This window comes from Sceloporus occidentalis, unplaced genomic scaffold (assembly GCF_023333645.1).
Source record: "Sceloporus occidentalis isolate IW3139 unplaced genomic scaffold, rSceOcc1.0.p SCAF_86, whole genome shotgun sequence".
In the NCBI taxonomy this organism is placed as follows: Eukaryota; Metazoa; Chordata; class Lepidosauria; order Squamata; family Phrynosomatidae; genus Sceloporus; species Sceloporus occidentalis.
Genome location: NW_028317066.1, coordinates 2405360 through 2417528, shown reverse-complemented (window position 1 = coordinate 2417528; position 12169 = coordinate 2405360). Strand labels below are relative to the sequence as shown.

The 12169-nt window shown below is 45.3% G+C and overlaps 1 protein-coding gene across 1 annotated transcript; it reads right to left on the bottom strand.

Moving 5' to 3' along the window:
* Positions 1–1970: 1970 nt before the first annotated feature.
* Positions 1971–8478, bottom strand: LOC149285005 (uncharacterized). Its single transcript, XM_089495923.1, has 3 exons — positions 8404–8478; positions 6777–6897; positions 1971–3100 (listed from the first exon to the last, which is right to left on the bottom strand). Exons 1-3 carry the CDS (start codon positions 8476–8478, stop codon positions 2292–2294), a joined length of 1005 nt encoding a protein of 334 aa, XP_089352049.1. The 3' UTR covers positions 1971–2291.
* Between the last annotated feature and the right edge of the window lie 3691 nt (positions 8479–12169).

Here is a 12169-nt window from a genome sequence, read left to right as displayed (position 1 = left end):
GCGCTCTACATGGGGCAACCCTTGTACCAAACTATGAAGCTTCAAATAGTTCAAAATATGGCAGCCAGGTTGGTCTCTGGATGTTCCAGGGCCAACCACATAACACTGATTCTGAAAGAACTTCATTGGCTGCCTGTTCGCTTCCGGGCACAATACAAGGTGTTGGTTATGACCTATAAAGTCCTAAATGGCTTGGGCCCGGGGTACTTGGAGGACCGCCTCTCCCCATATAATCCGCCCCGCACTCTCAGGTCATCTGGTAAGGATCTGCTGAAAATCCCTTCCTCCAGATATAAGTCAACCTCACAGAGAGCTTTTTCCATCTCAGCACCTGGGATCTAGAACACCCTTCCAGAGGCTCTCCGTGCCACCTCCACTTTAGATCTCTTTAAAAAGAGATTGAAAACTTTTCTATTTCATCAAGCTTTCCCCGAAGTCCCATGTTAACGCGATCCTTCCCTATAATTGTGTGATAACTTCAAATATTTCCGCTGGCGTGATTGTGTTTTATCGGTTTTAATATGGAATGTGTATTTTGTAATGTTTTATTAGCCTTTGTATGAATTGAGTATTGATCATTGCATTTTTATCTTGTATTGCATATTGAATGTTTTGTACGCTGCTGTGATCTAATTTTGGAATAGCGGTATAGAAATAAAACTTATTATTAACTTATTATTATTTTTATAACCTTTAAAGCCCTGCATGGCTTGGGTCCAACCTATTTGAGGGATCGCCTGCTCCCACATAATCTGCCCCGCACCCTCAGGTCCTCTGGGAGAAATCTATTGCAGCCTTTAAAAAACAGGGCCTTCTCTGCAATTGCTCCCAAACTATGGAACGGTCTGTGAGACGAGATCCGTCAAATTGCCAGCTTAGACAATTTTAAAGAAGCTGTCAAGACGGATCTCTTCCGGCAGGCCTTTCCTGAATAATAGTGCCGGCCACAGAATGACTGCCCCCCACATCATGTATTAGCCCACTGCTTTGTCCTCGCTGTATTTTTTATTGTGTTTTTAATAGATATTTTAACATGTTTAATCCTGTTTTAAGGGGGGGGGATTTGGGACATAATTTTGTAAATGTGGATTTTAATGTGTTGTGAGCCGCTTTGATTGTCTTGTCACAGAATAGTGGGATACAAATAAAAGATTTATTTATTTATTTATTATTTATACCCCTCTCCTCAAGTACCTGGGTCCCAAGGAAACCCCCAAGGAGGAGCTGGGAAGGAAAGAAGAACAGGAGGCCTGATAGGCCCCCTGCCTTTCTTTGGGGGAAGAAGAGGGGCTTCCTGCCTTCTTACAACACCCCAACTCTCCCCCAGAAGACCCTCCAGCCATTCCTCTGAATGGACGAGGGCTATCCCCACTTCACTCCCTCCCTCTGAACAGACTGTGAGGGCAGTAATGGCTTCAGGGGCTCAGACTGTGCATGCATAGATGCCCCAAAGGCCCCTCCTCATCATGCGCAGGGATCGAAAGGCCCTTGCTGCTGATGCTTTTTCCACTGTCGGCCTTTGGAAGAAGGGAAAGAGTACGCCCTTCCTTCCTTCCTTCCTTCCTTCCTTCCGGAAAGGAGCCCAAGCTACAGAGCTGGACTCAGGAGGGAAAGGCTGGGAAGGCTCTGCTTTGTACATATAGCTCTTTCTGTGTGTGTGTGTGTGTGTGTGTGTGTGTGTGTATAAATTTATGTGTGTTTGCCTCTGTTTTTGTGGCTAGGAAAGGATCTAAGGCCTGAGGAAAGAAGAAAGTGTCGATTTTGTGCAAATGCAGAACTTCTGTGCATCAATGAGTACAGTGTGTTGAAACAACAAAGAACTTTATTAAGAACGCAGAGTCAGAAATTCAGCATTTAAGTCAGAACTGCCCACCTCAAGCCAAAGAATACATTTAAACCCCAAAACCTAAAACTACACCCTCTTTCAAACCTAGCCCCCACCTCCAATACCCACAGTCTATGCCCCACAGGTAAGAAGGCCCCTTTTGCCATTCCCATAGACTAGCCCTTTCTGTTAATACTGGCCTCTAACTTTCATCAACCAACATCCCACAAATTCCAAGAGCTATCATTGCCATAACTATACTAGCTAGCTGCAACAAATCCCATTCCTCTATTCAGCTAACCTATACCACGACCAATAATCCCCAGTCAATCTTATAAACTAAAGCAATGATATATACTAATAGCAATTAGAACCTAAACCTAACAAAATAAAATTTAAAAACATAAACAGACATACGGACAGACACACCTAACACAAAACATCACAATTCTTGACAAAAATAATGTTAGTTCACTTCTGGGATTTGTGTGGCTTTTCTCCTGTGTGTCACTAGTTGTGACTTCCAAGAAAAACATTTCCCACAATGCTGGCATTTGTATGGCTTCTCTCCTGTGTGGACTCTCTGATGTTTCGCTAGGTCTGACTTCTGAGAGAAACATTTCCCACAATGCTGGCATTTGTGTGGCTTCTCTCCTGTGTGGACTCTCTGATGTGTCACTAGGTGTGCCTTCCAAGGAAAACATTTCCCACAATGCTGGCATTTGTATGGCTTCTCTCCTGTGTGGACTCTCCGATGCATCACTAGGACTGACTTCCAAGAAAAACATTTCCCGCAATGCTGGCATTTGTATGGCTTCTCTCCTGTGTGGTCTCTCTGATGTGTCACTAGGTGTGCCTTCCGAGGAAAACATTTCCCACAATGCTGGCATTTGTATGGCTTCTCTCCTGTGTGGACTCTCTGATGTGTCACTAGGTCTGACTTCTGAGAGAAACATTTCCCACAATGCTGGCATTTGTATGGCTTCTCTCCTGTGTGGACTCTCTGATGTGTCACTAGGTCTGACTTCTGAGAGAAACATTTCCCACAATGCTGGCATTTGTATGGCTTCTCTCCTGTGTGGATTCTCTGATGTCTCACTAGGTGTGACTGCCGAGAAAAACATTTCCCACAATGCTGGCATTTGTATGGCTTCTCTCCTGTGTGGACTCTCCCATGCATGACTAGGACTGACTTGTAAGCAAAATTTTTCCCACAGTGATGGCATTTATGTAACTTCTTTGTTGTGTGGATTCGCTCACGACTGACAAGTTCTTCTGTAAAGGAGAACAATGACAGAGAAGACTGAATCTCAGCGTTAAGAGAGGAAGGTGTTACTCCAAGATTTAGCCCTACATTCACCCCTCCCTATTTCAGGTTAAATTAATAAAGTTGGTGTGAGTGACCCGACATGACCCTGTTCTGGATGCCCCCAAATCCATATAATGGTTGTATCCTTACTTATAGGAGCTTGCAAAGAAGAGATTGTAGGGAAACTGCCATAAGGAAATCAGTGGAAGCAGAAAATCAGGCAGTTGAAAAAATTCCATTAAATATATGTAAAAATATTTTGATTGAAAAGTGGCATCGTATCTTGTGAGACAGCCATAGAGTCCTGATCCAGACCCTAAGGCATGATGCAAGCTAACTGCAGAAGACGCTTCATGCTGTGTGACACAAGGAGATGCCTCACAACCAATACAGTATACAGCTCACATGCGGACTGATGTGGGTTGGAGTTGGGTGTAGAAGAGATTGTGAAGTTGATGGAAGTCAGTGAGGAGAGCTGGTACATACTTGTTTTCTATTCCAACTCAAGATAAAGAACCTCCAAGGACTTGGAGGAAATCAACTGTGTCTATGAGTTATTTTTAAGTGTGGCAAATAATCAGTGCATTGCCAATACCTATATCTGGAGATTTTCTTCTGTTCTCTGCTATGTTATTGTTGATCTCTGGGAGTGTCACCTTCAGATTGTGCTATACATTGGCTTTTGAATGGGACCCAAATTCAGAGCCAAGAAGTACCTGAGAGCCAGTGTGATGATCCTTTTTGGCTGAAGAATTTCCACCAAGGACCCACTGCATTTAATTCAGTTTAAGACAATTCTTTCCCCACCCAGGAAACATTCTAAAGCAATTTAAACCTTTTCGAATGTTTTGTTTCTGCCCCCAAGCAACAATTTCAGTATAAATATCAGCCCCAACTGACTAGTCTTCAGCATCAGTCCAGTTGCAGAGAGACACTCCATTGGTTTACATTGCTAAACACCTCACTACACCAGCCAGCCTCACTTGTCATGGGAGTTACTGACTTCTCTCCCCATTCTGGACCCTCAGCAATTGCAATCAAGTTCCATCTAGGTAATGTATTACCATTAGCAAAGCCTTGCACTATTCACCACGACCACCTTTGTTACCTAGTTCTTGTGTATGTTCATGAACACTTAGATGTATGTGTGTGTGTGTTTTGCTTTCCCCTTAAATGAAACACAGAAACCTATTTGAAATGCCTTTGGAGTCTGTGTGCTTTGGGGCCTGATATAGTTGGGATGAATCCCGAGATCACTGTTGCCTCAATCTCTCCTTTGAGCTAAGCATGAAATTCCCCTAAAAGCATAGCACTTGGGAGTATCCTCCCCAGACTCCAGCATTTCAGGTAACAAAGCACTTCTGGAATCAACCATGGAGCCAAGCAAGCTCAGGTTGGAAAAGAAACATCAGAGAAAAAGGAATTTTTTTCTGTCCCTCTTTCCTCTCTTAATAGACATTGCTCATAATTGCTAAATATGTTAGAAAACAAGGGCCTGAACCAGTTCTCACCAGTTCAGGTCTTAAAATCTGTCGAGTTGGTGGCTGCTTCCCAACCCCTAAGGCCCCTCTCCTGGCCCTTCCTAGAGATCCCTTCCTGTCTGCACAGAGCTAGGCGATCCTGGCTTTGCTCCTGCCTTCCCCTCCTGGCTCCCAGAGGCCTGATCCCCTTCCCTTTCTCTCTCTGCTCTCCAGCCTTCACTCTTGCCCATCTGCACTGCTTCAGCATTTCACCTTCACCATCTCTTTCCTGCTTTTCTGTTTTTCACATTCCCTCCATCTCTCTATCACAGACACACACCCACAGAGTGTGATGCACAAAAGGGACACTTTGAGACTCATTTCTTGAGAAAGGCAGGACAATCAATTTACAAATAATGCATTAGGAAAAGCAGAATAAAGGGGCTGGGACCTGGATTCCAGTTTTGGTGAGGTTCAAGGAGAGCCTTAAAACAGCTTTAAGACAACTCCAAGACAGGGATGGACCACTGTTGGGGACTGGGGAGAGTCACATTGGCCGCCACAGGATCTTGAGGCAACCCCACATTGTGTTGCCTAAAAATATGGCATAATATTTTGCCCCTCAATATCCCACAGCATCCCTTTGGGGAAGTGGAGGCCATTTGGCACTGCTGGGCCCTCTCTGGGCCACTGCAGGACCAAGGGAGGCCTTTTTCCCACAAAGCCTCTCCAGAGCCTGGAAAAGTGGAAACAAAAGCCAGGAAACTTGTTCAGGAATGGGCTGAGGACCATTTAGGGGCAAAAAGCATTAATATCCATGGCTCCTTCCCACAAAATTCCAGAATTAGCAGTTTAGGGTTGGATAGCCTTACAAAGTGGAGAACAATAGTGCCTCACTAAAACTAAAAATTCCAAGATTCCACAGGAATATGTTTTGACAATTAAATAATGTGTGAAAGGGAACTAGGAATGGTAGTAGAGCACAAGTTGGGCATGTGTCAACAGTGTGATGCAGCAGCTGAAAAGGCCAATGTGATCCTAGGCTGTATCAATAGGAGTACAGTGTCAAGATCAAGGAAAATAATAATGCCACTCTATTCTGTTTTGGTAGGGCTCACTTGCAATAATCCTGTGTCCAGTTCTGGGTGCCACAATTCAAACAAATGCTGAGAAGCTGGAGCATGTCCAGAGAAGGAAAACCAAAATGTTGAATGGTCTGAAAACCATGCTCTCTGAGGAACGACTTAGGGAGCTGGGTATGTTTAGCTTAGAGAAGAGAAGGTTAAGAGGGGACATGACAGCCCTATTGAAATGTTTGTAGAGATGTCATATTCAAGATGGAGCAGGCTTGCTTTCTGCTACTCCAGAAAAAGAACATGGAACAATGGATGCATGCCACAGGGACAAGAGATTCCACTTAAACTTTAGGAGGATCTTCCTGACAGTAAGAGCTCTTCAGCAGTGGAATATAGGCCCAGTACTGACCATGGAAAAGGGGTGGTCTGCAGCTGCCCCTTTCCATGGAGGATTTGAGCCAGGGCAGCGATACTGGCAGCCAAAAGGCCCCAATCCACCACAATTCCAGGCCATGGAGAAGCGGCAAAATGCTGCTTCCCTGTGGCCTGGAAATGGATGTCCTTGGGGTTTCATGCCCCTGGACACCATGGGAGCCAGAGCTATGGCAGAAAGGGGCCTCTCTCCCTGCCATCATTCTCGCAGCCGTTTGGTGGCTGTGAGAACGAGGTGCGTGCCCAGAAGGAGCTCTTTCAGATGTAGACATGGTGCGTGCGTGACATCATAATAGCAGTGCCCATGTACACAGGGCGCTGGCGTTATGGCGCTGCTGGTATGTATTATGGTTAGGGAGCATGTACATAGTGCGCTCTTCCCAACCCTAATACCGGTACTGGTACGCCGCTTGTTGACGGTCTGTACTGCGCCATATTCCCTCAGAGTTTGGTGCTCTTTCTTTGCAGGTTTTTAGACAGAGACGGGATGGCCATCTCTCAGAGATGCTTTGAATGCCTATTCCTGCATGGCAGAGGATTGACCCGGATGGTCCTTGCAGTCTGTTTCAACTCTTTGATTCAATAATTCTAAAGTGGAATTATAGCGTTCTGACATTGAATTATGAAAGGGCCCTCAGTCTCCACAGGAAGGGCAATGGATTCAGCTTCCTTACCCACAGAGGCCACATTTTCATAATTCTCCATCATCACAGAACTGTACATAAGTTTCTGCTTCTTTGTCAACAGTTTCCATTCCTCCTTGGTGAAATATATCGCCACATCAGCAAAGGTCACCTGCAATAGAAAATAGCCCTCATCCAGAGAATGACCAATAAAGGGGGGGGGGGGGGGAGCACATGGTGCATTGCAAATATTATTTCAACACTTCAGAATTCAGTCCAGCAAATAAACTTTAAAGTCTGCAAGCAAGCAAAAAGCTAAAGCCTCTGAGATCCAGATTGTCTTGAACCCTTTCAATATAATATACAATATAATAAAGAATATAATTTAGGCCATTTCTGGGATATTATTGATTGATTAAGATACTGACTATCCAGACATGTATAGTACATTTAGTCACCAATGAATTATAGTGCATTTAGCCATATCTCACCTAATTTCAGAGGCAAATTTCATTTTTAAAAAACTGTTCTGGGGAGTACTCTGGCCTTGAGGGCCACTGGGTCTACCCTCAATTTAGCTCCAGAGATATTCTTCCATATCCCTCAGCATTTCAGAGATGGGGAAAGAAAGACACATCTGGATAAGCAACACCAAAAGGGGGTCAAGATGGCCAAAGTTGTTAATGATGAAGATCACAAAAGTGAGGAAGGGTACAGCAGTTTGACTTGGCCCCCAACTCCTGGCAAGGGCAAGACCCTGCCCCTTCTCTCCTCCCTTCTCCTCTTTTGAGTTGTTGAGCTGCACACATCTTTTGAACGTGGAACACATTTTGCAGCAACTGAACTGAAGGGAGAAAGTGCGAGGAGGAGAGAGAACTAGGACATTTTCAAAGCCCCTGAAAAAATGAGGTGACAGAGGATTAACCAGGACTCTCTCTGCCACACTGGGACAGTATGTTCTCCGCTTGCTTTCATGAGGTGGCCCAGCAGGGACACAAATGAAACTAATAGTCAGAAAATTCTTCTCTATGCTATAATAGCAGCAAGGTCAGTGTTTGCAAAACAATGGAAAAAAGAAGAATGTCCTACAATTGAAGAATGGAGATTGAAAATGTTAAGATTTTTTCGAAATGAATAAATTGACTTACTTTGTAAATAATAAATCATTAGATAATTTCTACAAAGAGTGGAATGTTTGGAAGGAATATATTAAGTAATGGAATGTTTAGGATGAGTATTGTAGAATATGCCAAAAGAGTTGAAATGATATTGGAAAATATGAAATATAGAACATATGAAGGTAAATATATGAAGAAAAATAAATAAACAACACAGTGGTGATATTGATAACATAGTATATGGTATAAGGTGGAATGAAAAAAGTATAGAAAAGTAACGTGATAACAGGTATACAAGCCTTTATTCAGAAGTATTAAGAAGCCATTGGTAAATAGTTGGTAAAGAGATAAGAGTTCAGTTAAAATAAAATGGTTTTTATTTTTGGAGAGATCTGGAGAACCAGGAAGTTTATTTAAAGAAATCTACATAAGTCTAATAGATAAAAGGGTTTGCTTGATAATGTAATTGGATTGTCATATGTCTTTTTGTCATTTGTAATTTTTAATATTTTCAATAAAAACTTTTAAAAAAGAAATTAATAGTCAGGGTGGCAACTTACAAAAGAGTTGTTGTACCTCAGCAACCTCTTTTTCTTGGAGCCCAACTCCCTCTGCTTGGCCCCTGTGTCAGCCATTAGGTAGAGAGGTCTTGGTGGCCTTGCACTTGGATCACGTCCAGCAAAAGATACCCCAAAGCAGTGTACAAGGGGGCCAAGATGAAGTTCCTGAGAAAAGAGACCAGGGTTAGGCTTGGTTTGGCAAGAAACCCTGCAGCACTCAAAGTCACAAAGATTGTCATCCTGCTGGTGACATATGCAGGTCACATATGCTTTCCTTCTGGCTACCAAAACACAGCTGGATCCTTCTCTAATACCTCACACTCAACTCTCCCACCATGGTGGACCCTCATTCTCCCAGTGGCCAAACCAGTTGCACTCCATTGACCAGTGAAGCCGCTGGCCAGGCAGGGCAGGAAAGGAGCTCTCTCTTCTCAAGTTTCTTCCCTTCCATGGTAACCAGACCTCCTCCCAGGATCAGGGGGCATCAGAGGATTGAGCTGATGGGAAGGGAGCACCCAATTCCCATGGCATCTTGGCTTGGGAGTATCCTGTTCCAGGCATATGCTGGCCTAAATCCTAGTCTGTATCCTATGCTTAGTCCTGATCGGAGTAGAATCACTGAATCGGTTGGATTTATCTATATGTGGACATCAGCAGTCACTTATGGGTTGAGTGAGTCTACACTCAAGGGAGATTATAGCACTGCGTTCTGAGAACGTTCCTATCATCACGTGATGAGAACGTTCCTGGAACAGATATTACTGCATTAGTAAACTAGAACGTGATCAGAACGTGATCAGAACTGCATTTTACCGCACAGCGATTCCTGAAACCGTTCCGAGAACATATTCCACCAAGGCCGCCTCCGTCTCCTGATTGGCTGAAAGAATGACAGGCAGGGAGGCATTGAAGCAGGCAGGCGAGCGACTGCAGTGAGGGAAGGGGTGTGTGTGAGAGAGAGGGGGGGGGAAAGGAGGAGGGAGGGAAGGGAGGGAAGAAGGAGGGATCGGGAGGAAGGCAGGGAGAAAGAGAAATGAGGAGAGATGAGCCTTGCAAGTTACATCCCAAACCTCCTTTGCAAGGCTGGGAAGAAGGAGGAGCTCCATGCAGGTCTCTTCAAGCCGAAGAAAAGCAAGTTGCCAGGGAGGGGACTGGGCCAAGGGCAGAACCCCAGCAGCCATAGCAGCTCTTTAAACCGGTTAGAAAAGAAGAGTCCTCTGCTGTCATCCCAATTCCCCATTTTGGCTGCTTGTCAGCCTTTTGCCTCCTGTGTGTGTGCGCATGTAATGTGTGCCTTCATAGAATCATAGAATCATAGAGTTGGAAGAGACCACAAGGGCCATCCAGTCCAACCCCATTCTGCCATGCAGGAAATCACAATCAAAGCATCCCCAACAGATGGCCATCCAGCCTCTGCTTAAAGACCTCCAAGGAAGGAGACTCCACTACACTCTGAGGAAAGAGTGTGTTCCACTGTCAAACAGCCCTTACTCTCAGGAAGTTCCTCCTAATATTGAAGTGGGATCTCTTTTCCTGGAGCTTGCATCCATTGCTCCGGGTCCTAGTCTCTGGAGCAGCAGAAAACAAGCTTGCTCCCTCATCAATGTGACATCCCTTCAAATATTTAAACAGGGCTATCATATCACCTCTTAATCTTCTCTTCTCCAGGCTAAACATCCCCAGCTCCTTAAGTCGTTCCTTGTAGGGCATGGTTTCCAGACCTTTCACCATTTTAGTCGCCCTCCTTTGGACACGCTCCTTTTTGAATTGTGGTGCCCAGAACTGGACACAATATTCCAGGTGGGGCCTGTGAGCTTCCCTCCCCGCTTTAATTCTTGTCTGGCTCTTTGCTATGGAATTCTGGGAGTTGTTTGCTTGCTTTTGTGTGTTGCTCCAAACAGAGGAGCTTTTGTGGGTTCCTTCCTGAAGGGAAGGAGAAGAAGGTCCTGGGCATCTCTGCCATCCTTGCCTCCTGCAGGCTGCCAGCACAGGAGCCCCGCTGGACATGACACTAGAGGCCCCCGCAGAAGCAGCCAGACCCTCTCCCTCTTGCTCTCTGCCCTGGCCCCCTGTTTCCCTCTCTCTTTCTCTCTCTTTCCCTTCTTTCCTCTTCTCTCACTTGTCCCAACTTTCCTCCCTACCCTCCCTCCTTCTTTCCCCCCTCACACACACACACCTTCCCTCACTGCAGTCGCTCGCCTGCCTGCCTCCCTCCATGCCTGTCATTCTTTCAGCCAATCAGGAGACGGAGGAATGAGAGAACAGATAAGAATATCGCACACACCTCTGTTGAAACGTTCTCATCACGTTTCAGCTCTCTGGGAACACATTCATATCTGTACCCTCCTGGAACACATTTGGAACACATTTAAGCGTTCTGAGAACCTGATTGGAACACATACGTGCGGTATACTCAAATGCGTTCCGTTCTCATCACGTGATGAGAACGGTCTCAGAACGCAGTGCGATAATCTCCAAGGGTTAACCAACAGAATTCAGGACTCCTCAGATTTTTAAATGCAGAAATGCAAATTTTTCAGGCTGTGTCATCATCACTGATGAGAATTTGACTTCTCATTCACACAGAGGAAGAGGAGGAGGACCTGCTTTATGTCCCAGGTGGAGAAGCTCTAGCTCCTGGGCTGGATAAGACCTACATTACCTTAAGGATCTGATCCATGGCCTCCTCTCATCATAGCCCCTCCTCATTTACACACTGGTGAAAATAATTATTTTATTTTTGCAAATGAGACCATTTATCTGAGCTTAACTGCTGTGTTTATATTTCGGTCAGAGATGGAGCATGAGGTGTGCATCACCTCTCTTTGTTTCCTGAAGGCACGCAGAAATTGATGCATGTACATTTGTGTGCACTGTTTCTGAATTAACCTATTGTCAAAATCACATTCACTTCACTTTGCCTTGCATGTTTTTAAAAAGTCTGCACAACGCTGAATGTGGTGCATTTGAAAAAAACAAAAGTCTATAAATGTATAGGTCTTTGATGGAACATTGCACTCTGAACTGTGGTCATTTTTAAGAAGTGAAATCATATGTAAATTCCATGAAACAAATATCTCACAAAGCTCTAGTAAACAACACGTACACACACAGTCCCCACACAAAGGACTTACTGTGTGTCTGGGTCTGGAAATCTCACTTCCATCTTCTGGGAAGACAGTGCTGCCACAGACTGAATTTGGGGCTTTATGCCTGCAAAGCATGGGCTCATTCTCTCAGTTGCAGCCCTTCCACACAATCCTGGACTGAAACATCTAAACAAAGGTCCTCTTTCAGCTCCAGGAATAAAGGCCTACCTTCAGTACAAAGACCCTGATTCTTGCAGCCCCAGAAAGGCCTCTTCTGCAGTCTTTTGTGGCCGGAGCTTCCCTGGGTCAGAGGCCGTCTCCTCAGCCGTAGAGAAGGGTTGCTCTGAGTGCGAAGGAGGAGGAGGTCCAAGGGCTGAGGGAGGGAAGGCAATGGGGAAAGGTCAGTGCCAATGGCCATGGAGGGCAGAAGGTGACAATGCCTAGGAAACTCCTCTGAGTCCCAGCCATTCTAGGAATGAGTGGCAGGAGTGAGTCCAGGGGGCTGAGGGGGTCTCCTTTCCCAAAGGGGGAGGCAAGGACCACTGGGACCCTCCCCAGCTAGGGCCCAAAGGGAGGGTCTCTTTCTCCATCTCTCTCTCCCAGCCCCCAAAGCCCAGCCTCCCCACTGGCCCTGGGTCCCCTGCCTCCCTTGCTCAGACCCCCACAGGCCCCTTCCT

Bases quoted from the DNA above. Each gene is read 5' to 3' on its own strand.
- LOC149285005 (XM_089495923.1), bottom strand. From the start codon at position 8,478: ATGGCTGACACAGGGGCCAAGCAGAGGGAGTTGGGCTCCAAGAAAAAG. The intron at 6,898-8,403 runs GTAAGTTGCCAC...TTTCTATTGCAG, and splicing joins TGAGGTACAACAACTCTTTT to GTGACCTTTGCTGATGTGGC. The intron at 3,101-6,776 runs GTAAGGAAGCTG...TCTCCTTTACAG, and splicing joins TGAAAATGTGGCCTCTGTGG to AAGAACTTGTCAGTCGTGAG.